Raw genomic sequence first — 26,777 nt, 5'->3', positions numbered from 1 at the left:
TTTAGTCATTTACATCTCTCTCTTCTGTCATTCAGATTTTTTTTAAAAAGTGTGTTATTTTTTTTGTTAGTAACATCACTTACATCTATACTAATCATGTAAGATCCATCTAATTGACTGTAACAAAAATCTTCACTGCACTATCTGAAAGCAGCTCAGCCCATCTTTTACTCTTGGCAGTTGGAATTCACGCACACACCCTGCCAAAGTCAACACACCTGTTTTCAAAATGAAATCCAGCAGCTTTTTTAAGATGATGTGGAGGGAAGAGTCACCAATGGAAGCAAAACCCATGGATATGCTCTCAGAGCCAGGTGATGAGGTGAAAGAACCATCCAGCATCAAGACGTACTGGGACTGTCCTGCCACAGGGAGCGCAAGTGGCTGTTTCTGCTCCGTTTTCACAGACTGGCTCAGGTGGGCAGTCAGGGTGAACACAGCCCCTGCCACCACTGGCATCAACTCCTGAGCTGCATCATCATCAAGGATCTTAACACAGAAGAAGGAAGAAGGAAAAAAAAAAGGCAAAAGAAAAAAAAAATGTTTAAAAGTGCCTGATTTCATGAGTTATTAAAGCAATTAAATTAGCCTCTCACAATTATTTAGTATGCATAAGGATTTCATTAACATGACAGTATTTAAAACACATCAAAATCAGTAACGTCAGAAACTTGTTCAGAAACCTGAGTTGAAAGCGTTTTAATTGAGAAGACATTAGCCTTCTGGTTTTCATTTGCATAAATCACAGGCAGGCTGATAATCAAATCTGGATGGCAGAAAGAGAAGGAATGTGTTGACATTTGATACGCTTTATTAGTAAAATATCTAAACCTAAGCTAGGGAAGGAACAACTGGCTTTACAGCTATTTTATTACCATTTAAAATGTGAAGGTACAACTTAAAACATCCAATGGGTTGAGTATCCAAGAAGCATTAAGACAACATGGAAAAACACTAACAAGAAATTTGCATGTGCTATTTTTTTCACCCTTCTTTAAAAGGTAAATCTGGTATCTTTATCACTAATACTGAAGGAGCCTTCCTTTTAAGCAATATAATCATTTTGAACAGTAGTTCAATTATTTTCAATAGACAGTAACAATTTCTTTTCTCAAATTCACAAAAGTCTTCACCAAAGTGTTACAGAAAATTAAGTCTGTAATTTCCTCTCCGTAAAGATTTTGGGAAAGAAATTTCTTCTGCTAGTGAAGGCCTCCCTTGTTTCCTGGTTTTTTAAATTTTGTTCACATAAGAAACAAAACCAGCACTCCACTAAAAAATACATAATTTTTAGGTAACTCCTACAGGAAAAAATAATGGAAGTAACAAAAACAAAACCCAAAAAGATTACTTCTTCCCTTGTAAAGATAAAAAATTTTCATACATATTTCTCAAAACAAAACTCTATTAATCAGAACTACAATCCACGTAACTCTCGCAATAAAGCAAAAAAATAATCATGCCCCAGCAGCCTGAAAAATACAATGATCCTTCATTAAATATTGCCTTTTAGAATGGCTGTCAGTCCTAACTGTCTAGTCTGTCTCAAAAATTATTACTGTAACTCAGCAGTAAAACATCTAGACTTTTAAGGCAAACCCTCACACTTCCAAAAGCCCTTCTAATTGTAAAATCGTTAGTTTTTCTACTATGAAGCTTCATTCAACTCTTTGATTTTTCAAAAGAAGCAGCAGTAGGATTTCCAGTGAGTCATCTCAATGCAGGAAATCAGCAAATACAGTAGTTTGCCTTCAGCCTTCAGTAAGTTCTTCTTTGTTTCTCATCAAAGCAGGCTGTTTCTTTTTCACACACCTTTTCCAGACTACCATCATACTGGATTATACTAAAATAACTTTGAAATCTGTCGATATATGGTTCACAGTTCAGGAGTAGCTATGCCAGAATATAGAGCATCCCCCTGTCCAGAGTGCATTCAGCTTCAGCATAGCAGCAATTGGAAACTGAACAGAATACTAAAGGCAGACAAAATCTTTTTGGATTACAATCAAAATTGCAGCACTTTCACATAAAAAGCTGCAGCAACAAAGTTCAAGGAGAGGGTTGATTTCCAGCAGAGCACTACCTTGTCATGCACATCCTGCAACAGATCCCGGATAATCAGCTGTCTGTCCTCAGCCTGTATGAGATCCTGGGGGCAGGCTGTGAGTATGATTTCCACCAGCTGTCTCCACGACTCCAGAGCATGCCTCTTGGCATGGAGGCACTGCAGCAGCTTGTTCCGCTCCACTACGTACTGCAGGATAGTGTTGATCTCCTGAACGCCCGCCACAAAGAAACCCAGTTACAATGTGCTAAAAGAAATTCATGGCAAAGACAGACTTCAAGATGACCATTTTATCTATTAGTAATAGCCTTCAGGAAAAAATGTTAAGTCTTCAGCTTATTAGAAACAAGCTGCTATTACTACTTTAACAAGGTAGCCCATTCAATTTCTGAGCTGCTTTTCATGGGGCCTTTTATCATGAATGTCTTAATCTCATAGGGAAAAAAATTGACCAGGAAAGCTCTTTTCTGGCACTTTAAAATCTAAACAAAAACAACTATGAAAAAATCTATTTGTGCCTTTTCTTCCATTTAGTCTGCGTAATTTCTCTTTTATCTTTTGCATCTATTTAACCAATTTCAACTGAATTTAAAAGATGGGAGGAAACTCAGGAATAACTAAGCTCCAAGTTCACTGAAACTACATCTGTGTAGAAGAAAAGAGAAATAAATTGGCATCCCCTGTGAGAGAAAGGCAACACTAACTTGGCCATAAGATGAACACACTGTACTTGTCAACAACCAATCTTGACATCAGTATGTAACTGCTTTCTGTACAGTGGGGTGGGAGCTGCAATTGTTATCACTAATGGGAAGGGAAGAGATTAAAGAAAAAAAGAAAACAGACTCCAGGCCTGCTGTTTAGAGAACAATATGGTAAGAAGTAGCTTATCTTATTTATTTTGGGGATTTTTTTCTTCAGGAATTACTAAGTTAGGACTCAAATCCACAGTCTTTTACAGTAAAGCTTACTGCTTGACAAGGTAGGAAATCCACCAAGGACAACAACAACCATTAGTTAACTTTTTCTGTACTCACCTCCATAAGTAAAGGTCTCTGTCCTATTGCTGCCATTCCTTGAAGGGCATTGACTTCTGCAACCAGAACTCTGTGAAGGTACTGAAATTAAAAGTGAAACTTCAGTGATGACATGGTTTAACCTGGCAGATAGATAAACACTACGGAGCCATTCGCTCCCTGCCCCAGTGGAGTAGCAGAGAGAACTGGGGAAAAATACAATAAAATTTGTGGGTTGAGATAAAGACAGCTTAATAGGATGGAAAAGTAGTATTTAGAGTAATACAAACAAGTGATGCACAAATGCAATTGCTCACTACCTGCTAACCTCTGCCCAGCCAGTTCCTGAGCAGCAGCCCACAGCCAGCTTTCCCCTTAGTTTATATACTGAGCATGATATCATATGGTATGGAATATCTCTTTGGCAAGTTTTGGGTCAGCTCTCCTGGCTGTGCCTCCTCCCAGCTTCCTGTGCCCACAGCCTATTCACTGGTGGGTGGTATGAGAAGCTGAAAACTCCTTCACTAAGTAAATACTGCTTAGGAACAACTAAAGGATCAAAGTGTGAGGAACATTATTCTCATCCTAAATGCAAAACACTACACTATACTAGCTACTATGAAGAAAATTAATAGTATTTGAGCCAAAACTAGGACAAGTGACAAAGGTGATGTATTCATACCTCCTAAAAGTATCTAGGAGATGGCTACATAGTGACAGATGCAACAGATGGGCTGGAGTTTAAACAAGTTTTACTCATTTCTTAGGGTCACAAATTTTTCAGTACTACTTATCATACACTTGTCAAGTACTTATCACAGTGTGACACAATCTTAAGTGAAGCATCCAAGAGTTACTGCAGTACACAATGATGTTGTACATGTGATTGTTACACATATGTAGTGCTAGGTAGTTGTGTATTGGCAACCAAAGAAATACATGAAGTAGATGTAGTATCATCGTGTGGGTGTTTCAAGATGGGAAAAACATTAAGATAGAAGATATTTCCTGAAAGTGTCTTAAACTGATGCAGCTGTGTACTGCAAGTGAGAAAGCAGTGTGTGCAATGTAAAAGAAATAAACTAACCTCAATAGCTTGCATAAATTATGCACATATCTGAAACACACCTTTTATGTGAAAGCAAGTTTCAAAGTATTATTAACACACAGACCAGTGCTAACCTTGACATTGCAGACCACTTGTCCACGTGCATTCTTGTGCTCACAATTAGCAATGACTTGCTCAATCTGAGCCCGGTCAAAAAAATCCAGTTGTAAAGGCTCTGGAATGTCCTGACTGAAGTCAATTGAATCCAGGATATTTAAGATCTTTCTGCGTACTGGAAATGCAAATAAATTCAAATTGTATTCAGAAGTATCAAGGGGAAAACAAAAAATGACAAAAGAGCCTAATTTACCTTTGTAAATCTAAATCTTAATGTGTAAAGTTTCAAAAGAAAGCATTAAATCTTCAGAAAGTGCTATCAATCTATATAGCAGGTTTAAAAACATTTTCTAAAGACTTAAGTTCTTAATATGTCTTGTATTGTATTGTTCTCCTGTTACATAGGCATGTAATCCAGTATTTACAAATACAAGATATTAATTTTTTCTCCTAAATGAAACCAGGCTGGTTTACAGTGACAACCATTGCAGTCTTCTGCTGCATAACGAATCTGAATTTATTTATTTATGTGGGACTTACATTCTTTGCCATGTAAATACAAATATGTTCAGCCTTTGCAACAGTCTCAGTGTTTCTACTGTTAGCAATAAATTTTATAGACTGCCACTCTCCCATTTTATCCCTGCACAGATACTTAAACACACTTTGAACTGCCTTTCCAGCTCATTATTTTTCACTCATTCCAGCCATCTACATCAAGGTTCTTTAATTTATTTTTTTCCCCACACTAAATAAAATTGTTCCATGTACTGCTGCTGTTTAGAACACCTACTGCTTTCTTTTCCAAAGTGTCCTTTCTGGAGATGGCCTTCCTGCCTGTTCAGGACCAGATACACTTTACTGATAAATAATCAACAGTCATAATGGTTACCTTTGGAAGCAGTGTCAAAGTGGAGAAATCCACTGACTGATCGACTTTCATCTTCCATCCCTCCTTCACCATCAGCTGAAGGTAATAAAGCATAATAAATAACATAAATAAATAACAAATAAATTACAAAAAACAAATCTAAGTGAAAAATATTACCTACTTTATTAATAGTGAAAGAGAAAGAGCACAGTGATAAGCCAATAAACCTTTCTCTTGAAAGTCTTCTAATACAATACGGCCTTGAATTGTTAATGAGAACGATACTTATCTCACAAAAGCTATCCCATCATCATATACAGATCAGAAAGTACTAAAAATGCCTAAAAAGACACCCCACCCACCAGTATAAATGCAGCTTGATGGACACTGTAAAATGAGTAGGGTACCTGAACACAGTTTCCCATACTCAGATCCCCACAAGGATGAAGATAATGTTCAGGCTGATAAAAGTATGGGAAAATACCATACTGCAGCAGCATGTTAAAATACCATACTGCAGCAGCATGTTAAAATATCTTCCATTTATTCTACTTTCTTTACGTGAAGAGAGTTTTATTGCCATCTGGTTTTATTTTTCTTGATTTACTTCTACCCTATTCTAAAACTCTGAAATCTGGCCTTTTTATTTACACTGCATTCTACACCACATTGGGATGAAATATCACTTTTGTGTTGTTATAATGTTAAAAGCAAAACTGTCCTGTAGCTACTATCTTCTGTGAGAGAGGGTTGAGAGCTTGTGACAGACATTAAGACTGAGAAACTCCTTACCATGGAAGACCCTCCACCTTCTCTAAATTGTGAAGATTCTAAACGGCAACTCAAAATAAATTACTCTACAATTTTAATGATTTTTTTTTTTAACATTTCCCTCTCCTACCTCAAACTATTTTTAATTTTTCTATCTGCAATGAACAAAACGATGCCCTGATTTCTTTCGCTTTGGTGTCTACAACCACCACCATCTTTCTTCCCATCTCTCCAGTAGCAATTCTGCACATGGTATCACAAACGAACTGTCACAAGCTTAAGAAGAAAAGAATTCAAATGAAGTCTCTCATAGTCCATTTATTCCAGTCTATTTACCCTCACCATAAGTTCCTCTTACCCAAGTATGGTTTCACAGGCATGTCATCAAGCAGCAGATGCAGCAGTCTCTGTGTGTGGGAGCGCTGGCGGTTCAGCGATGTCACTCGCATTTCTATAGCTGCAGTCTTCATTAGCCAAGACATTTGGTTGAGTGTTGAAATCTCATGTTCTGGATGGGGATAAGGCAACAATTATAAAATTGAGCATAAATAATATTACTTACTCCAAGGAAAGCATTTTTCATTTGAGAAAGCTTTTAGAGGATGTCATTATTTATTATTTGCTTAGCAATTGTTTATGAGACAAAAAGTCACAGATCTGACAAAAGCCAATAAATGAACATGTGGCTATTTTGAAAACAAATGATACACATACACACACTTAAGCCCATACACAACGAAACTGGATAGAAACCTCTCAGAACAGTCATTGTGGAGAATGCAGTGCTTCATGAGCAAATACGGTCAGTTAGAATTTCAGTGAAAATAACCAGGCATTTACCCAAGTGAACTATAGCTTTAATTAAAACTGGTGAGACTGGAACACAGGTCTCCTAGAATCTTCCTATTCTACATTTATCTTGTTTAGATTCCTAAGTTATATAAGAATCACCTACAGCACTTTATACATGTTGGATACATGTATTTGAACGCTAAATTTACTGTCATTGAACGAAAGACTGATGGTCAAGCATCTGATAAAGTACATTTATTCAGTTTAAGACATCTGAGAAATATTGATTTGAAATATAAAACATACCTATAAGCTTAAAAGTACTTTATTCGAAGAAAGGGACGATACAGGTGGTTACAACCATCAGCCTTCTATTCCCTTGGTTCTTTAACATTCTTGTCAATATTTTTTTTATGTAGCATAATCTAACAAAACTACAATGATAATCGCAATACAGATTAGGATGTGGTTCTGGACACTTGGTGCACTCCAAAGCTAATATTCTTTTCCAAAAGTTTAGCATCAATAATCTGAACTTCTTAAGTAGGGAGAGTTCAATCTTTAAAGAATTAAAAGATTAGCAGAGCCTGCAATTCGTTCAGTTTAATAATGCTACCTGTGTTTCTTCTTTCATTCCTAGGGAGTCAAAGAATGCATTGAATTTTAAGCACGCACAATCTTAGCAAAAAAATTACCTTTGATAGAAAATGGTAAGTACTGAAGCTGAGTGAATAAGAAATCCTGACTGGTCCTCAGATATCTCATAGTTGGACCTGAAGTGTCAGAGCATGCACACAACTGATAGATAACCTGACAATCAAAAACAGCAGAGATCCATGTATGGAATTTATTTTAAAAACAAACCAACCACCAAATCAAAAGCATAATACTGTTTTACTGCTCAAACAATATTAGCAGTATTTAAAGTAAGTTTTCCATCAGCTTTCTTCAAAGTTGAACCTATTATTTGTAACAGATGGTGAATTATTATATTAAAGGATTATCAGCATATGTATACACAATGGCTATACAACATGACACTAGATAAGCCTGTTTGTTTAGCTCACTTAAAAATGAGTGTCTTTGTATGTCTGCACATCCACCAAGACAGGAAACGTAATAAATTTTCCCCACTTCTACAGAATTGCCTTTTGCTTTTAATAATGTTTAAAATCCTTTCTAGAGTCCATGGATTTTTAACATGTTTCAAGTGTGTAATCATATGATTCTATGATTTACGTGCAAGCATCAGCTACCTTGCACATCCATCTAACTCAGCTGTCTCCCCCACCTCACCCCCTCAGCCATACATACATCCGTTCTCTCACGGCTACAGAATAAAGCAGAGAATTTCACTGGCTTACTTGGAGTTATATGTTACTTGCTGTCAAACTACACTTCCAAAATTAAAAAAAAAAAAATTAAAGATTGGCATATTATCACCATGGATCAAAAATATTTAGGTTTAGTTTCGTAAGTATGCCCTAATTCCAAGTTTCTGACGTGAGTGCAGTTTCCTTGATTTCTGTGATGCTACAAGATAACATTTTTGCAAACAGAAGGTAAAACAGAAAGAGTTCAATGTATATAAAAACCTAACATATTCATTTTAAAAATGAAACTATTATCAGAGTCATCAACCACCTGTGTTCATCAACCAAGAAGTAGCTAATTTCATTTAGAGCCTACTTTCAGTATATGCCAAGAGAAAATACGCTAAATACCTGGTAACAGAGTTCTGCAAGATGGGGAGATTCCCGAACTGCTGTCGGCCCATTCCTTGTTTCAGTACCCTTCTCCAGTATGTTCAAAATAGCATGTAGGCAAGTCCGTGGGCAACCCAAGACACCTGAAAAGAGAAAAATAACTTGACATTCTTGATCTTACTTTCCTCCATAGCAAATATAGGTTAGTACACAGAAATACAGAACCTAAATTGTTCTGATACCTTGTGCTGCACTGTACTGCTCCACAGAGCTGCAGCAAAAACATCTGGCAAAGTTTTATCACCACTGCTTAAAATCAAAGAAGGAACCATGTTTCAGCAAATATCTAACAAAAATATTTATAGTTAGTCTGTAGGCTTTTGAGATGCTGGTGAATCAATTTGAATTCTTGCTTTTACACTTTTAAATGAATAGCCATTTGACAATTCCAAAGAATAGCTTTAAATAATTCCTGCTTTATTTTACAAATACAGCCACTACATGACTAATGCTCCTAAAGGCACCTGACACTGCAACCAAGGGCAATAGGGAGAAGACTTTAATGCTGAAGTCAAAATCCTGTGTTTTTGCATTCTTCCTTTAGCCAATTATTTCTTTAATCAACCCAGAAGGAGGTCCTGAAGCAGTAAAGGCATCAATAACCAGAGTTCTTATAGGGGAAATAATCTTGTGTTTGAACATGTATAATTTATGCTTTAGCAGGAAATTATTATCTTGAGGTAAATGTCTTACGGTCTTTATTTCTTCACATTATTAACAAGATAATTGAAAGATGTGGGCAAGTTTCTCTCATGCCCTTGAGACACATTTCCTCATCACTGACTTAACATATGATATCCTGTAAAATTGTGTGGGTGCAGACCAGCTACGTGTACTGTGTAACTACTGAATTCCAAAATATCAGAAGAAATAAAATTCAGGTCCTAGCTACTCTTCCATTTAGAACTATGAAGAACTAAAAACTGCTGGGCCATAGAGTCCAATACAAACCTAAAGATAATGAGAAATATTCTTCTCTAAATAACTAAAATCAAATTATTCATGTTTGCTCACTTGTTTATATAAAACATCCCTTAAAACAGTTGAGAAATAATCTTGTATTTCTGACTGGAAGAGACACCCAACTACTAAACACCAAACATGTCAACACCAAACTATTGCTAGGTTATGGTATCAGACCACTGTTCATGGCTTTAGACAATTGGGTCTTGAAAACTTCCAAACATGAAGACTGCACGACCTCTATAGCCAACCTGCTTCACTGACTTCTGGTCAAAACGTTTCTCCCACATTGAATTTGAACCTCTCTTGTTTCAATTTATGCCCACTGCCTCTCCTCTTCCTGCCACACTCCTCTGAAGAGCCTGGTTTTATCCTCTTATTAATGCCTTTGCAGGTATTCAAAGACTTCTATTAGGTCCCCTCAAAGCATTTCTCTTTTCCAGAGTTCCTTCAGCTTCTCCTCATAGGCTGAGAAATCCAGCTCCTTGATCATCTCTGCTGGACTTGCTCAGTCTGTTTTGTAAAATACAAGTTAGAAATGGAGGAGGAGAAAAAAATATAGTAACCCACTGTTATTCCCACCAATTCAACTTTAAAGCAACAGGAGTGGTATTTCTAAAGTTTGCATTGTCATATATATATGTAATTAATTAATATATTTGTATATTCCCGGCACTAGAATGAAACCCCACATGTTCTAAAACATTTTCTTCTACAATGCCAAAAAACCAAAACTGGTTACTGGTTTTCTTTCCTATAAATAATTTTAAACAGGAGTTTGAGGAGGGACAGGACAGTACCCGAGTAGTAGAACTAGTCCAAAGTGACAGTCTGTTTTGTAGATTCAGATGTTAGCATATGTGGGTACTACTTGGATCATCAAATCAGTTTCTTTGTATTGGGGACACAACTATGCTGTATTAAATAGTAAATAAATTAATGTTTCACTTCTGAAGTATCATTTTCTCTCATAATTCTAATTTCAAGTCTGTTCCAAAATCCAACTTAAACAAAGAATCAAATCCGGAAGTTGTTTAAAGGCTGCATTTGAGTACTAATATTAATGCAGCTTTCAAGGACTCAAACAAGGCCTGTTGTCATAAATTGAAGAGGAACTGCTTTTCCCCATGAATTTTCCAGTAAATACTCTCAGTGTTGGTAACCGAACTGATTAAATGGCAGATCAACCTCTCCTCCTCATACCTGGATCTTGCAAATTTGTGGTGCTGACAGGTTTCTTTAGTTCAAATCCCAAGAGATACAGAGCAAGGCTGGGAGGACTGCACTCAAGAGAGGTGATAAGGAGATTCAGAATATGGATCCTTGTTTCATGATGGATTTGTGCCCGCTTCTTTTCAGGCTCCAGCTCTTGATTAGAAAAAGAAAAGAAAAAGAAAAAGCAGATGTGGTGAACAACGAAGTAAAAAACCCATCCAATAGAATAATCCTCAGTGTCTTCAAGTTAAATACAAGAATGTTGAGGGATCAATTTATATTACTGCAAAGGGATACAAGAACAAAATTCAAAATTACTGTTAACACAGCTCTAAATAATATATCCAAAACAATGTTAAATACTTGTCTTCTGAAAACAGACTCAGTTTGTAGTTGGCTCGTTGTACTGTGGACGTTATTTAACAAAACATAGGTGCTTTTCATTCTGTTAAAGGTCCAATTCCACAGAAAACAGAGGAAGATTGTTTCCTGGCTTAAAAGCACTTTTTACATCTCTTTCATTAATTTCATTCCATGCAAAAGACAACTGTTTAAGCCATTTTAAGAAGCCTTTTACATACCCTCATCTGGATTAATTAATTCTTCTGCATCTTCATTGTCTAAACATTCCACGAATCCAGCCATCAGCTTCTGGCTAACACTCTGTATTTAACAATAGAAGGATGGAAATGAAGAGAATTTTAAGAGTATTAAACCAAATACTTTTCATAATTCCCTTCATGTAAGTTGACAGAACCTCTAGACAAAAAGTATATAACCTACTTAATAAGCAAGAGTGGAGAGTCATAGCTCTTCTAAGAACAGGTTAACAATTAGCCAGTGAACAGGAAAAAAAAAACCTACTGTTGTTACATATGCTAAATTATTCTCACAGATTGAAGACTATAAAGTCACAAAAAGATCTCCATATCTCAAAGAATATTGCCCTTTTTCTTCTTGAAAACATTCATGATTTTGTTTTTTTTCAATTAATGAAGTAATTGTTTTTCCAATGCCATGGTGAAAGACATTTAAGAGGTGGGTAGATATAAAACAAAATATGTATTTTAATGTAGTTAACCTAGAAACCTATCCTTTAAAGAAACATTATGAAGTCCCAGTATTTCTCCATCAGTTTCTCTTTCCAGACTCAAAGAAACAGCTACTCACCTGATCATGTGTGAAATCACCAACTAGTTTTATCTGGATGTTGGAATTATCAGAAATACAGCACAAAATCTTGGCACTTTCAAAAGCCAGTTCAGGATTGCTGTTTCCATGGTAAAGATACCTTCAAAGGCACAAGATTATGGTAATGAAATTGTTGAGAATTTAACTTTTTCAAGATGGTAATGCACAGATGAGAAATTAAATGAGATTTAGAACTAAAACATTTACAAATCAAATTACATGAGATAACATTCAAGCTTCAAATAAAATTTCACTCTATATGAAACACTGAGTGCTTCTCCATCAGGAGAGATGAGTAGGCTGAGTAGGGATAATAACCTTTCCTGGAATTTTTACCATTCTTTTTATCCAAAATCTACATTAAACACTGCAGCATAAGTTAAAACAACTGCTTGCAGGCATTTAATACAGTAAGTAATGGACAATACTGTAAAACATGGTCAATAGCAACTAAATGTGTTTAACTTTCCCACTCTGTGACGAGTCTGGGGCAAAATGGAATTATAAGCAAGGGAATCATTGCACATAAGGTAGACAGGAAGAAATCATGAGAGGGGGAAAATTCAGAAAGAAGAACCATAAATACAGATTCCCATCTTGCACTAGCACAATCACAGATCATAGCACCTGTGAAGACATCTCCCCCACCAAAAAAAAAAATTCACAAGAAGCTCTGTGTAAAGAGAAGCATTGGCTAGTAAAGCTAATGAAAGGATCCAGGATCCAAACACTTCTGTGCATCCAAAACTCCTCCCTTCTCAGTACTTTGCACATACCTGGCAATATTCACCACGTGATCTGCCTTTTTAGTGCGAGGATTGATTCCTTGAAGCAGCTGCTCCAGTGGTGTGACAATAAGGGAAAGGTGGCTCTCCCGCAAAAGATCCATAAAAAAATTCTCCTTCTGTAGGGTTAAATTTAGAAGTGCAAGGCAATACTGTACAGCTTTCTCTAAATGCTTCTTCCCTGCAGTGCATGAAGAACATAAGAAATACAAAGAAGCAGCTGAATAAACTACATTCATAAATATCATTCATCAAGCCTTGCACCGAGAAAAAAAACCCTGTCAGTGGTTTACCAGTAGGAAAACTTCCCCCATAACACGATTCTTTTATATGCAAGAGATACAACCACCAAGTTACAGATATGCAATGTTAGCTTTAAATCCTACTCACTGTACATTTTAACTTCACATGAAAAATGAATTCTAGGCACATACCAGGAAATGGAGCATAAGTATCAAGCTGCTTAACCCCTTCTTCTAGCAAACTAAGGCAAAGTTCCAGCATTGGGGACTCATTCAATAGATGATACATCAAATTGAATCCAGGTGGTTTATATGCTATTATTTCTTCTCCTAAAGACAGAAGGAGTAAAAAACAATATAACCTCTAATAAAAAAACCCTTCTATTACTCAAGCTAGTATAAGATATAAAATGTAACAGCCCCCATGGCTCTAAGCAACAACCTTGGTAAAAAGTCTTCAGAGATTTTCTTCATATAGAAGCCATTGAGGTAATATTAAAAGTTTGGGAAGAGATGTAATGGCAATTACCCTTACTTTTCAGTATTTAATAGCACATTTCAAATTTAACCCCAAGTAGATCTGACCAAAAAGAAACCAGAAAAAGTTTATATCCCACCCCCCCAACCTGCATGAAGACCCTGGATGAGGGAAAAAGCATTTCCAGAAGTCAAAGAGAACGTCCACTCAACTCCTAATCCTCAGAGGGTAGGGATAAACTCCCACGACTGCTGTAACAATGTATACAAAAATAAAACTACTAGCCTAAAATTCAAAGACCTTCATGACATGAAATAAAAGGAAAAGACTAATGCTTCTAATTCATCTAGGCTCTTCATAAACTGTGGTAGATAAAAGCAGAAAAGCAGTAAGAACCTTTTTTAACATGCAAGTGAGAACAAGGGTAGTTTCTTTTGGCACCATCTTTATAAGTGCCTTTCTTCCATTCATTCCATGTGTGCCACTCCATCACACACCAACAGACAAGCCATGCCAATGTGGAGCCACATACTGAATCCATTTGAAAAATTCATCTACTCAAAACTACATTAACCCATTTCTCCAACATATCACGTAACCCACAAATAATCATAACAAGTTGAAGGACTAGCTGAGGACAGGAACGAGCTAATGAATTCTCTGAGCCAGTTATGCTGCCAAGTACTCTTTGTCAAAAAGTATGAGGCACAGAGGCCTTCTAACACTAAAGTTGTTTTCAATTAAGAACTGGTTCTCACAGCACTGCTCCAAGAAAATCCACAGGCATCATGATGGAATTCATGCTAAGAAACTTTGTATTAAGAAAAAAAAATTTAAAGCCCAAATAAGCCTTAGATTTCCTACAATGAGGCAACTGTCATCTACTTTAGCCTTTTAAAGAACAGTTGTTCAGAATTAAATTACTTCAGGTCACAATTCTACTGCTACTGTCTGCTTTGAATAGTTAATATATCAATAGTATTAACAGTAAAGGATATCTCCAATACAATGACACCTTTGAATTAATCCTATGAATAGTAGTGATTTAGATATAGATCAAAGAAGCCCAGAAGAAGAAGCCAAAACTGAGGTGCTGTTTAAGTGTCAAATGTTGCTCTTCAACCGAATTGGATATGAAAGAAACAGAAGTTATCCTCCTAGTAGAGATAGAGAAGTAGAAAACAGTGTACATGAAACCCTATTGAGTCAGCAATGCAGATCTCAATATTACGTGGAAATTTTTTTAACATCTTCCTATCTCAAAGTCTTGGTCTAGCTTTCCACCAGCTTATTTGCAATATTAAACAAGATCCCAAGACAGAGCAAAACAAGTCACAATTCTGTCTGTCAGTGAACAAATAAACATTTCTAACCTTGTAACTCCACATATTGGTCCACAAAGTCTTCAAGTTGAGGTTCGTAGTCCCGCAATAATTTGTAAAACACTTCCAGGACTACCTCAGCTACTTCCCACTGCAGATAATTACAAAACAAAGAAAAAATCATACACAGATTAAGACTGACCCCGCAACAACATGACCAAGATGACAAAGAACACAACACAGTGCAGTGAAGTACAGGACAGAAGGATGACTAGTATTTCAAAATTAGAAAGTCATGCAAATTACATTATAATTCATTATGTCAAAGAATATGAAAGGCCAAGCTTCCTTTCTGAAGTGAAATGGAATACTGAAACAGATTTCTTACCTACTTTAGGCACTATTATACAATACACGTATTAGAATATTGAAACTATAAGCAATAAGGAGTTCTTATTAGGTATACAGCTAAGAATAGATCAAGAATAGCCAGCTTCCAGCATACAGTTAAGCATGTGCTTTCATCCAGAAGTATTGTAAAACAAAGCCAAATCACTTGGTTCAGCAAGTCAGAAATATTTTCTGAGGTAACACTGAGAAAAGGACAAATCTGACTTGTATATTTGGGCATGTAATGTTCAGAAGTCATTAGCCATGTAGTAGACTTGCAGAATCCTGTAGAGCAAATTGAAATTTAGGAATACAAGCTTCTTTTTTAAAAGATACTTTATACAAGCTCCTTTGAAATATATCCTGACCCATGAGTTGAAATATCACCTGTTTACAGAATCAAAACACTATTAAGTGCTCTAGGTTACTTTTGCTGCATCAAACTTGCACAGCTTTCTCAAACAGATCTAAGCCACATCAACAGCTACATGCTCAGGAAAAGAAAAATATTTTCAAATAAAAATTACTTTTTCAGCAGCTCTCCGGTATGCCCTGGTGCGGAATCGGAGAAACACAGAATCCCTGAGGAACTGGAGATAGGGATCAAAGCCTGGCGGGCGGAGACCTGCTCCCAAGTTAGCTGGGAATGAACTCTCCACTAGTGTGCTGATGAGTCGACAGAAGGCGCGAGTTAAAGGATACTCCTCACATCGGGACTCAATCTCATTCAGTTCAACCTTCCCAGGAGGACAGCAAAAACAGGAGGAGACAAATCACAGATTTTGGGGAAGGAAGAAACATGTGAGAACAAATAATGTGATAGCATCATCTGTGAATTACTTTACAGTGAATCAATTCAGCAGCTTTTCTGCCTACAGTACAACACAAACAGAGCAAAAGCAGCAAAGCATCAGTACTGTTATTTCAGTTCAGCAATATGCATTCACTCCTCTCTGAGCTACTAGAAGATACACCTCAATATTTACCTACTTGCTTTTATTTACCACTGTTCTTAGAAGCGAAGTGAGCTGTACCAAGACATAACAAAAGTGAGTGCAATTTAGGAAAATCTTAGTAAGAAGTGCTCATGAGGAATTTGAGAGTTTAGATGCTGTTCTGTTACTAGTATGAAGCTGAACTAGGTGCAAAATGGATAAAAGTTTCCAGAAATTACAAGCAGGCTTGCAAGTAAGTTACAAAGCAGTGAAACAACAATGTCTATTAGGAAAGTTTCCCACGGGCACAGCAGTAGATGCAGCTTCTGCACGTGCCTCCCAAATGCATATGCAGATGATCAGAGAGGCTGCCTAGGTACAGAGAATCTCTTACCTCAATACCAATTGCTTGTCTCTGGCCTGGACTTCTAACAGTTTGTAATATCTTCAAAACAGAAAGAGAAATGAAAACAAACAACACATTTCACACAATCGAAGTGCATCTCCATCATTTCTATCAGGAGTAAAAAAAAGATACTCATCACATTTTAGATCCAAGAAGAGGTTTTCTAAATCCTTTTAAAAGATAAAAAGTCAAGATTTTTCTCTCTGAGAGGCTGGATTATGTTTGACACATGTATTCTCCCAGCTTTACATTCTCCAAGATCTGCATCACATTTTCACATTAATGATTTTTATCTCATATTGGATAGGGGAAAGACATTTCTCTCATTATCTCTTACAATAGTGTATTTTAAGAAATATCATAATTTAGGACGCAAATATGGTGAGATGTCGTTATTGTCAGGGTCTCTTATTAGCAAGTAAAAATAAGGCAGCAGCTGCAGTTCAAAGAGGACAGTCTTGGTATTTCTGTATAAACCTGTATTTATGTAAAATAAGCACAGCCAATGAGATCTCTGAGATGATTCTGTAATTTTCAAAATTGTTCCAAAGTATTAACTACATTTAAAAAAATCATATTCAACAACAGCAAAAAGAAAATTTAGGAGGAAATGCAATACGATTTTGAATACACTACTGGCAATTTCAACAAACTACAATGCTACAGCTCTAAGCACTGAAAATCCTAAAATACCTGTGTATATTCCAGGGATTGCCAGAGTGAAGCAGCTATTTCAGGAGATCTTCCAAAAGCAGTAAGGGTTTCTAATAGCTCTGCTTTCAAAATAGGAGGAATGCTGCATTGTAGAAGTCCCAGGATGACCACTACTGGTGTCCACTGAGGGTGCTCACAAAGAGCCAAGCGAGCATTCTCACTCTACAGAGTTCAACAGAAAACAAAACTGCAGATTATTACTTTGAAGGTTTCTCATGTCTTACAGTCTCTAATTCACAGTTCAGTTCAGACTCCGCTTTGTACCTGAAGGTATGCAAAATGTCAAAAGAAAAGCAGACAATTCCAAAGCCAACCATTTTAGTTAAACAAAAAGCCGAGTATAAGGACTTACAAGCACTAAATTGTGCCTATCCACACAGAAAGATTATTTGGATAATACAAGCATCTTATAACAACCCACTTTTTTTTAGTGGACACACATTCATGGAATTAGTCTAAGTACTTCAGCAACTTTTTCAAGCATGGGTAGAGGGACTTTTATTAGTATTTCTATTACATACTTTCTATATATTCCTATATCCATATATTTCTATGAACTGACACTGCATTGGACATTTGCTAGGAACTTGTAGCAATTTTAGTCTAAGAACAGGATCATCGCTCATGTAAGCTCACTAGAGACTCTGAGAAGAACCACTGGACAGGAACAAGCATTTAGCCTCATCACATGGTAATTCCCTGCATCCTTAGAACAAATTTATCTTCATCCCAAATTATGATTTGATGATGTCAGGAAATACTAGTTTTAAGAGTTCCCTTTTCTCCATGTATGTCCAATGCTGATATTACAGCTCACACAGGATCACCCCATTATCTTTACCACCAAAGATGATTTTCAAAATATTTAGTTTTACTGATCTGACTCGTGTTTGTGTCAGCAAAACCAAGGCTATCTCACTATGTCATAGAATTTTTAGGCTGCAAAGTCTGGTGGGTATTTAAGAGCAGAATTCCACACTACTCAGAATTACACAGACAACCCACAATACAAAATTATGCATTGCAGTCTTATTCTCCTGGAATCCTCTTCCAGTCAATTCATTCAAAACATTTTACACCCTTGGTTTGGGGACATTTTAAATCATAACCCTGGAGGCAAGTTTCACAGCTGATCAGCTTCCTTATCAAAATTCTACCACTTCCTTTTGAATACAACTATTACTTTTGTTATTTCAAGCTCGTAAATAAAGGCAAAGAACTTTCCTACTTCTTAGTGATTTATTGCGGACATACCTCACTTCTGAAAGACATCTCCATTACCACCACCAGAGTCAAGAAAGCAAGAAAATCAGCAATACTAGCAACACAGGAAAGGGCATCATCTCTTTCTGCTTCACCTACACCTTCAATGTTTGGTCATTACAGTTACTCCTGATGTTTCCCATACTTTTAGAATTCACTAATAAAATGACAACTGCTAGGTAAATTTTCCTTACATACTTTTTCAGTCAAGGAGAATTTCGCAGCTGAATGATGATGATTCACAAGGAAAAAAAAGTATTAACAAAGAAAACTAAATAAAAGGTTACTTACCCAATTGACTATAACAGTGGTCAGCTGTAAAAATGCAATCAATCCATCCTGTTCTTTCTGTGTGATGCCTCGGAGAGGCAGGTGACGGTATTGGACACTGTCTGCACTTGGCAAGTCTTTCCTTAAGTGCTCATGATAAAGCATCAAAGAGTGGAAGAAATGCTCCCAGGAGACAGGACTGCCACCTGCTCCTTGGATGTTTTCCGCTAGAAAAATGACAAACAGGTGACAAGATTTTCTTTTGACTCTTTCACAGGGTGAAAAGCAGGGTAGCTAAATTTAGAAGGAGAACTTTCTTATCTAAAGGAAAAAGTAAAGTTCAAAGAAAAGTTACTGTTTCCAAAATTAATCATTTTGGTTTGGGCATTTTTGCTTGTTTATGGGGTTTTTTTTGAGACAGAAAGGTGCTAATATGAAAAACTAGTACAAATAAGTTTTCTGGTTTATGAACTGGAATCTTTGCAGCATTATTTGTATCTTCAAAGTAGGGAGTTTTTTTATAATTTGACCAATGCAAAATGAAGGCAAAACACAGGACTGACCAGCATCTCTTACTTTGAGAAAGTGGTATTGTATTACATGTATCAAAAAATTCTAACTGAACAAAGTGCTTCTGAACAAAGTCAGCTCAGGAAAGTTACATTGTATATTTTGTAAATATAGCTAACTTTAAGACATGACTCATTTTTTGTTTTACAATAAGCAACACTGATATTCTGCATTTCTTATGGTGTAAGACATGGTGTTTTTTAAAAAAAAAAGCATTCTTTCACTAGGTAAATTGCTTGCTAAGGTGCTCAGCCACCTAATTACCTTATCTGCTAGGTTTTTTTAATCAGACTACACTTTCAAGTAAAGCCTTCCAACTTCATCTTTGTACTAATAATAAAATGTTAAAAGCATGAGGCCACAATTCATCTCAAGTAAGTCTTTGCACGTCTCGAAAGAACAGGAGTTGAGAAAAGAGCTGAAGGGTCACTTCTCTTACCATGACTACTGCCATTGACTTTTAGCAAACTAAAGCAGTAATGAGCACACTGAGGCCCACTAGCCAGTCCCCGCAGCATTTTCAAGTATGGGATGTAAATTGTGGAAGGAAGTAGATCTCCCATTTGCCTAACAAACTTTGACAAGACAACCTAGAACAAATAAAGATCAGTGTTTAAAAAAAAAAGGTAAATCTGAGTATTTTAGGAAAACATTAGGCAGCGAAAGTCAGAGAACAGATTCTAATGTAATCAGGGCAGGGTAGACAGGAATGACAACTCCAATTTTAAAAAAGTTCCTTTGCAGACTGGCCTATTCAGTTAGACATGTTTGAAAGAGGAACTAAACAAAATAACTCGTGACTGCAAAGTATACTAACTCTCAAATTCTGTATTTCTAGTGATAAAATTTACTTCAGCTCCCAAAAGTTCCACAGGAGTATTATTAGCACATCTCACAATGCAAGGTAAGTGAGACCAGGAAAGAATCCAGTGTGCTTGTCAGTAACTCACACACAGTGGTTCCTTTCAGGGTCACATTAGGCTGCTTCAGATTGCACCTGGCCATAATTCAAGTTGCCAGCATTCTGTGTGGGTGTTGGGATGTGTCTGATTTGTCTCGTACTAGGTTTTGCCTAGCACTGCACAGTCCTTCAAGAAGCATTGAGGGCTGACAGCACCCCAGGTATCCAAAGAGTTTTGGAATGTCTGCTTTGTCTGCTTAGATTGTTTCATCACTCTAATTTTAAGTTCTGTCTCTTATGGACTATAATTTTTGAACTTTGAATAATTAAAATATTCTTAGGATTTTTACCCCTAAAATACTATCAACTGCAGTTAATAAAGTTTTTTTTTACAGCTGAGGAATTTAATTTCTCAGTTACATGAAAAAGGCATGTAGAAGTCATCAGACAAAAAACACAAGAGAACTATCAGAATCCATTTAGCAACTGTAACAGATCAAACCTAAATAACATTTTCACAGAGGTTTGTTAGTACTCTTTCTTTCTAAGTTTATTGACAGCCACGAATGGCTGGCAGTAGCTAATTTTATGGCAAGCAACAACACCCACGCCATACAGAGCAGGAGACATGCAGATAAGCCACTGAAAAAGGCTAAGGTCTTCTTAGAGGCTATCTGTAATAAGGATACCAAAAATTTTGTTGCTTGAGGGTTTTTGTTACTTTAGTTTCAAGTTACTAGTAGTTAGTCAAGAAAATCTAGATAACCTGGCGCTGAGGGGGCCGCTGGTGAGCTACCCCAAGGTAGGAGCCCATGATGGTGGATGTCTGCAGGGGCTCCGACGGACACCAGTACTCATGAGCAAGCTCCAGATTAAAGGGGTCTTTCCTGTACAACTCAGCGATCTGTCAGGAAAAGGAAGGTGTTAGAAAAGTATCCTCTCCAGGAAGAAAAAACCAATTACTTCCAACAGTAAGCACTGCTTCTAGATTCGCTAAACACATCTGAGAGGCAAAGCATCCCAGGGCTGGTGTTCTAGTTCTTAAAACCTTCTGAAAATGACAGCTTCTAAATAACAGTATCAGAACTAGTGACAGCCAGCAAAATTCAAAATGCACATATCAGTGAAAACATAATAACTTTCTATTTAATTATTATGGATTAAATCATCGCTAAGAAAGCAGTGTCATTTCTCCTTAAATAACCATATGCCTACCTTTATATATTAATTTTACAAGTTAGCCAGTGAACATACAAATTTCTCCAAGTAAATTTTTATTTCTAGTTCTTTATTTAAGTTCACTATATCTCTCTGAGCTGCTTAAGAAAGCATTTCACTACAGATTTTCCTGCTAATAACCTAAGGGAGCATCTTTGGAAAAGACTAATAATACAAGTTTTTAAGTTATCAGAAAATACAAAACACCTCAGTTCAATATGCAAATCTGTTTGCCAATATGGATTTTTTGTAAAGTGCAGTTAAGTAACCTTAATAGCTAATATTTAAACAAATAGAATTATTTTTATTTCCGTTCTATTTTGGTTTTATTTTATTAAAAATATGAAAAAAAAAAATTTTTCTTTTAAATGTACATTTATGGTCAAAACTCTACTGCAATCAGGGAATTTGTAATTCCACTAGCCTTCATGGAGTCACCTTACCGAGCCTACTCTACAGCAAATACAAAACAGTCTTCTAAAATTCTCATTACAAATATATCAACACATGAAAATTATTTAAACATTTCAATTATTTATCAGAGTAATTGTCAACAGTGGAGTAAAACCTCTAAGACATAAGGAACAATGCACTATTTACTTACTAAAAAATAATTACGTGACATTAACATCAGAAACCAAGACAGTAAATTAATTCCTTCTTATGAAAAATTATAGAGAAGTGTCTATACTTAAGGAAAAAAAATTAATCCCAAAAGGGAAAGATCCAGCACCATATGGTACCATTGAGACACGGGCTTTCAGATAACAAATGAAAGTCACAATCATTATTTTTGACAGTAATTTAGAAGAAAATAAGGCTTACTAGAAGCATTAAATGCTCCAGATCTCTCCGAAGGGAAATAGGTGGGTCGTTACCCATCTGAATACTCATGTGGATCATGCGAGCATCTTCATCAGCACGATTTCTCAGCTGTTTCACCTACAGGATTTATGAAGTGGAAAAGGAAACAGTGGTCTATATTTAGCTAAGAATGAAACAGAAAGAAATAATGGAATTGTCTATATGGCCAATTAAAACTAAGAAAGCAAATGTACTTGCACAAACATGACAAGAACACTCCATTTTCTATTTTTTCAATCCTCACTCCTCCCCAAAAGCTTGCACTCAAAGTTATAGTCAATCACTTGCTTACTGCCAAAGCCCTCAGCACATAGCAAAAGCCCTGAACTTATATCACAGAAGTTTTTCCTAACTGACTTCACCAGATACTTTGGTTTGGCCCCAAAAGGTAGATCCTTTTCCTCCTTTTAATTTAAAAGCTAGACAGTTTAGGTTCAAAGAATGCTGGATCATTATTCACAAGGAGTGAAAAGAAACATGAAACAACGCAAAATATTGATTCCTGTATACAGATCTGCGGATAGCACCTTCCTTCACCATTAAAGACTAATTTACTTGCAGCTACTTTATGACTTGAAAAGTTCTGCACTGATCCCACTTTGGAGTTAATCTGTCTCAACTAGAAGCATTATCACATGTCAATAAACACCACAGGAAAAACAAGAGAGAAGAGCAAGAAGAACAGCAGCAATTTTTTTTAAAAGTAGCCATTTAATCAGCATCCTAAACTTCTTTGTGCTGAAAAAGCTAATTACTAAACAAAAACCAGCTGACATTTAATTTTAAATTCAAAAAGCTTTTGACATGAGACCCCAACAGAGGCTTATAGAAAGCAAAGAGATGAGATTAAAAGTTAAGTTTAGTTAAATATTAAGGAGACACTGAAGAACAAGAAACAGAAGCAAGCAACCAATTCAACACATAAAAAATAGAACATGGTGACAGTCAACAGAGACTAGTTCATGGTCTATAATATATCTCAATGTGTGAAACTGAATGAGCAGCAAAATAATTGCGTTTCATCAGGAAAAAACAGTTAAAAAGTAATAATAATAAAGATTAAAAACTAGAAGTAACAGTGGAAAGGGTCAAAGCAAACTACCTAAATCAGTACACTAACTGAACAAGGACAAAACTGAATGTTGATAAGTTAAATGATTAATTATTTGAGGTACTAAAGCTAATTATCAAGTTCTGAATGAATGCAATGCAGTCAACAAAAAGATTTACCCAAATCATCACTGGCAAGCAGCATAAATGCTAAAATTATGCACAAGAATTAATTAAAATGCTGACTTTGAGATTTAAATAAAACCGAACAAAAGTCACACAGATACACAAAGCAAAATAAAGATTGCACAAAACAGACACTTCTTTTTACCTAAAATTTGAGATTCAGTAGAAATAGCTGAGGACATAAGCCAACCACTACCTAACAGCAGTTAAGACAAAAAGTTGCCTCGTAGGGCTATATCCCAATTGCCTACTAACAAAGTCTTTCCTGTGAAACAACTAGTACTGGCCTCTAGCAAACTAGAATACAAGTCAATGGTCTCATTTTGGCTTATATCCTGTATTACAAAATCCTACATGTAATAAACATCTCTCTTCATCTTCAGGCGTTAGCTACAACCAACTGTATATCTGAGGGGAAAAAAAACTCAAGTGGAAAAGAAATATTCTTCCCAAAGATAAAGTATCCGAGTCCATAATGAAATGAAGATAAGATATACCAACAAATCAAGCTACTGCCTTGGGATTTTCAGGCAGTTCTGCAGCTACAGGAGACAGGGTCACATATGTTCTAAATTTAATATGGCAGAAACTTCAGTCAGGGTCATTCTGCAGCCACCCATGTAATTATAGAGAGACACTTCTTTTGTAAAGCAATACCATTCAATGAATTGTCTCAAAAAAAGGTCCTCAGTTCCACACTTGTTTGCACCCAATTGTTTAAGGGTATTCCATAAATATTCCTCACATATTCCCCATATATTCAAAATATTCCCAAGGGCTACTGTGTCTGCATTACAAAAATCACCATTGTGTGCATCTTTCAAACGATGTCCAAAGCCTCTTAAAAAATGGTAAGTGTTGGGTGCAGGCAGCTGTTGCAGCATAAATATAGCAGTAATTTATCAATATGAACCTGGTGGAACTGACATTACATTTGTTCTATGGATGTGCTTTAAAAAAAGCTTGAGAAAACAACATGCAACACCAACAAATTATAAATAAACTAGGATTAGACCTCAAAGCTGTCTATGTGTTTATATATGCCCTTAAAGGTTCACGAGGCTCAAATATTGCTTCTCCTGCCAATATTGTTCACATTCTGTAAGGTTATAATGAAAAAAATACTTTTTAAAATCCTTTTTGCACACTGAAAAAGGTAATTATTTGGCAACTCCAAATACAGCTCAACACAATGAAGGTCATAAAATAAAGCCTCCATTAATTAAATAGAAGTGTTTCCATGGAATTTTGATTTTCTGTGTCTAATTACAAGATCTTGCACAAATGAAACTTGTAATTCTTTAAAAATCCTTTTGCAGCATTTCTCTTAGACTGAAAACAGTTGCTTATTTTCACAACAATTGATACTACCAAAAAAGCAGAATCCCTCCCCTAAAATGTGGAAAAGACCATTAGCAAAAGAATAAACTAAAAATGAGGGACAAAAACCATAACTCAATTTAGGTTACACTACTGTCTGTATCAAATGATAAAAATATATTAAAAAAATCAATACGTACATGCATAGCCATCAATTTCAGCATTCATTTAAATTTTAATCATGTAAAACAAACACCACGACGACCATAAAAGCTTGTTTTGCAAATCTCACCACACTGAAGTGTTTTAAAACACACATTCTACTTCAGCGTGGAAAACAAACCCCGAACATTATGGCTTCTACAAAGTGAAGAAGTTTTCTGAAGCTGAGGCTTATGTCTGAATCTCTCTATGCTACCTTGACCAAATATTAGAAATAATATTTCTCAATAAGTGCTATTCACACAACCAACTTACTTTCATTGGCATGAGTGCAAGGAAGTCTGTGACAAGGTTATGAATTTTGCGAATGTAAAATTCCTCATGGTAGAAATTTTCAGATGCCACAACAGATTCAGTCAGGAAGAGGAAAACGTAATCAGCGATCGCTAGTTCTGCCATTGCCTCATCTGCCTCAGTGAATTCTGCAAGAGCTGGGCAACAAAATTCACAAGAGCAGATAAAGTAAATAACGATCTTTTACCAAACAAATATATTTCAGGATACACAGCTGACATGAAAATTTACATGCTTCTATCAACTCTTGTCTTTTTTTCAGTCTATTGTTCTCCTGTACAGTAGAAAAAACAATTAATGGCAGATGATGACCTCAACTTTCTGCTTTAAAAAATGTTACAGTGCATATCCATTTACCCAAAAATAGCTAAGGTAGTGAACCAAGAATCACAAACCAACCTTAATTAAACATTAAATATAATGTTTGCATTTTCTTTAACAGATATTTTGAAGTAGACTCAATTTTGACCTAGAAGAAAGCTGGAAAGCTTGTGAAGCTCAGAGAGGAAAAAAGAAAACTATAAATAGATTTGTCCTCTCAAGATACTGAGGCCTGACGTCTACAGATGTAAAAAAACACAATCAGGAACTTACTCTGAATTTAAGCATTCAAATTATACTAAAGCTGAAAATGAAATCCTTGAGTTTTCCAGTACATTAAAATCTCTTTCACTTCAATGAGACACTACTACTGTCTAGTAAATAATTACTGCTATATCTGTGTACGTTTCAGAGCAATTCAATTCTCGACAACCAAAATCAAATACAGAGAAAGCTTTACATAAGTGTTAACAGTGATTTTATCATAAAGGTAAATAATAACACTTCAGAAAGGTAATAGATCCTTTGACTTACAGCACTTGCAAGCTCTGAATACCAATATGCAGCAACTGAACTTTAGAGTAATTTACCTGTCACATCAGAGAATTGGGATATTCCCCGCAACGTCAGTGCCCAGGCTAATCTAACAGTAGCTTGCAGGCCTGGCAATTTCCAGGGCTGAGACTCCTGAAGCCGAGTGTGGATCGTTGCTATGTACTGTCGTTCTGCTAGCAGAGGGAGTCGGTGCATCAAGTCTTCAACAACAAAAATACAAAACCAATACCCAGTAAACAAATGTAGGATTTTGCACGGGTTTTTTCACCAATTTGTTACTGATCAATAATAAAATTGCTTAAACAACAATTTATCCATTTGTATGACGTAACCTCTGGGAATGCTGCCAGCGTTACCTTCACGATCCTCTGCACCTTGTTCCAGAAAGCTGACATCAAAGCAGTAAAGGAGAGCCATGAGAAGAGACAAGTTCACGCCATCCAACGAGCCGTCCGCTTCCACTGTTACCTTCTCCAGGTAACTTATGAGGATTAGAGTGTCGTCCTTGCTCAGAGGTGACTGACAGGTCCAGACAAAGAGACTTTCAGCCAAGGACTGTCGGCACTCTTTAATGAGATCAGAAACCTTTAAAAGACAAAACAAAAAAAATCCAGTGAATATACCTATTCTGGTAACAGGTTCAATTTGTCCTTCTC

General features: G+C 36.2%; 1 protein-coding gene across 1 annotated transcript in view; it reads right to left on the bottom strand.

The window, feature by feature from the left end:
• The window catches only part of NUP205 (nucleoporin 205), a 47,036-nt gene that overhangs the window by 12,484 nt on the left and 7,775 nt on the right, over positions 1-26,777 (bottom strand). Inside the window, exons 6-29 of the mRNA XM_048301494.1 lie at positions 26,478-26,706; positions 26,157-26,321; positions 25,207-25,382; positions 22,135-22,251; positions 20,858-20,995; positions 19,630-19,780; positions 18,642-18,847; positions 17,067-17,249; positions 16,362-16,412; positions 15,560-15,769; positions 14,694-14,793; positions 13,035-13,172; positions 12,592-12,781; positions 11,795-11,915; positions 11,206-11,287; positions 10,613-10,777; positions 8,405-8,529; positions 7,376-7,490; positions 6,247-6,396; positions 5,139-5,213; positions 4,264-4,421; positions 3,103-3,183; positions 2,084-2,275; positions 219-489 (exon numbers count right to left, since the gene is read on the bottom strand). Coding sequence (XP_048157451.1) covers positions 219-489; positions 2,084-2,275; positions 3,103-3,183; positions 4,264-4,421; positions 5,139-5,213; positions 6,247-6,396; positions 7,376-7,490; positions 8,405-8,529; positions 10,613-10,777; positions 11,206-11,287; positions 11,795-11,915; positions 12,592-12,781; positions 13,035-13,172; positions 14,694-14,793; positions 15,560-15,769; positions 16,362-16,412; positions 17,067-17,249; positions 18,642-18,847; positions 19,630-19,780; positions 20,858-20,995; positions 22,135-22,251; positions 25,207-25,382; positions 26,157-26,321; positions 26,478-26,706 — 3,589 coding nt within the window. The remainder of the gene's footprint in view (positions 1-218; positions 490-2,083; positions 2,276-3,102; positions 3,184-4,263; positions 4,422-5,138; positions 5,214-6,246; positions 6,397-7,375; positions 7,491-8,404; positions 8,530-10,612; positions 10,778-11,205; positions 11,288-11,794; positions 11,916-12,591; positions 12,782-13,034; positions 13,173-14,693; positions 14,794-15,559; positions 15,770-16,361; positions 16,413-17,066; positions 17,250-18,641; positions 18,848-19,629; positions 19,781-20,857; positions 20,996-22,134; positions 22,252-25,206; positions 25,383-26,156; positions 26,322-26,477; positions 26,707-26,777) is intronic.

This window comes from Corvus hawaiiensis, chromosome 4 (assembly GCF_020740725.1).
Source record: "Corvus hawaiiensis isolate bCorHaw1 chromosome 4, bCorHaw1.pri.cur, whole genome shotgun sequence".
NCBI lineage: Eukaryota > Metazoa > Chordata > Aves > Passeriformes > Corvidae > Corvus > Corvus hawaiiensis.
The sequence above is the reverse complement of the archived record's forward strand: the minus strand, read 5'-3'. Positions and strand labels throughout refer to the sequence as shown.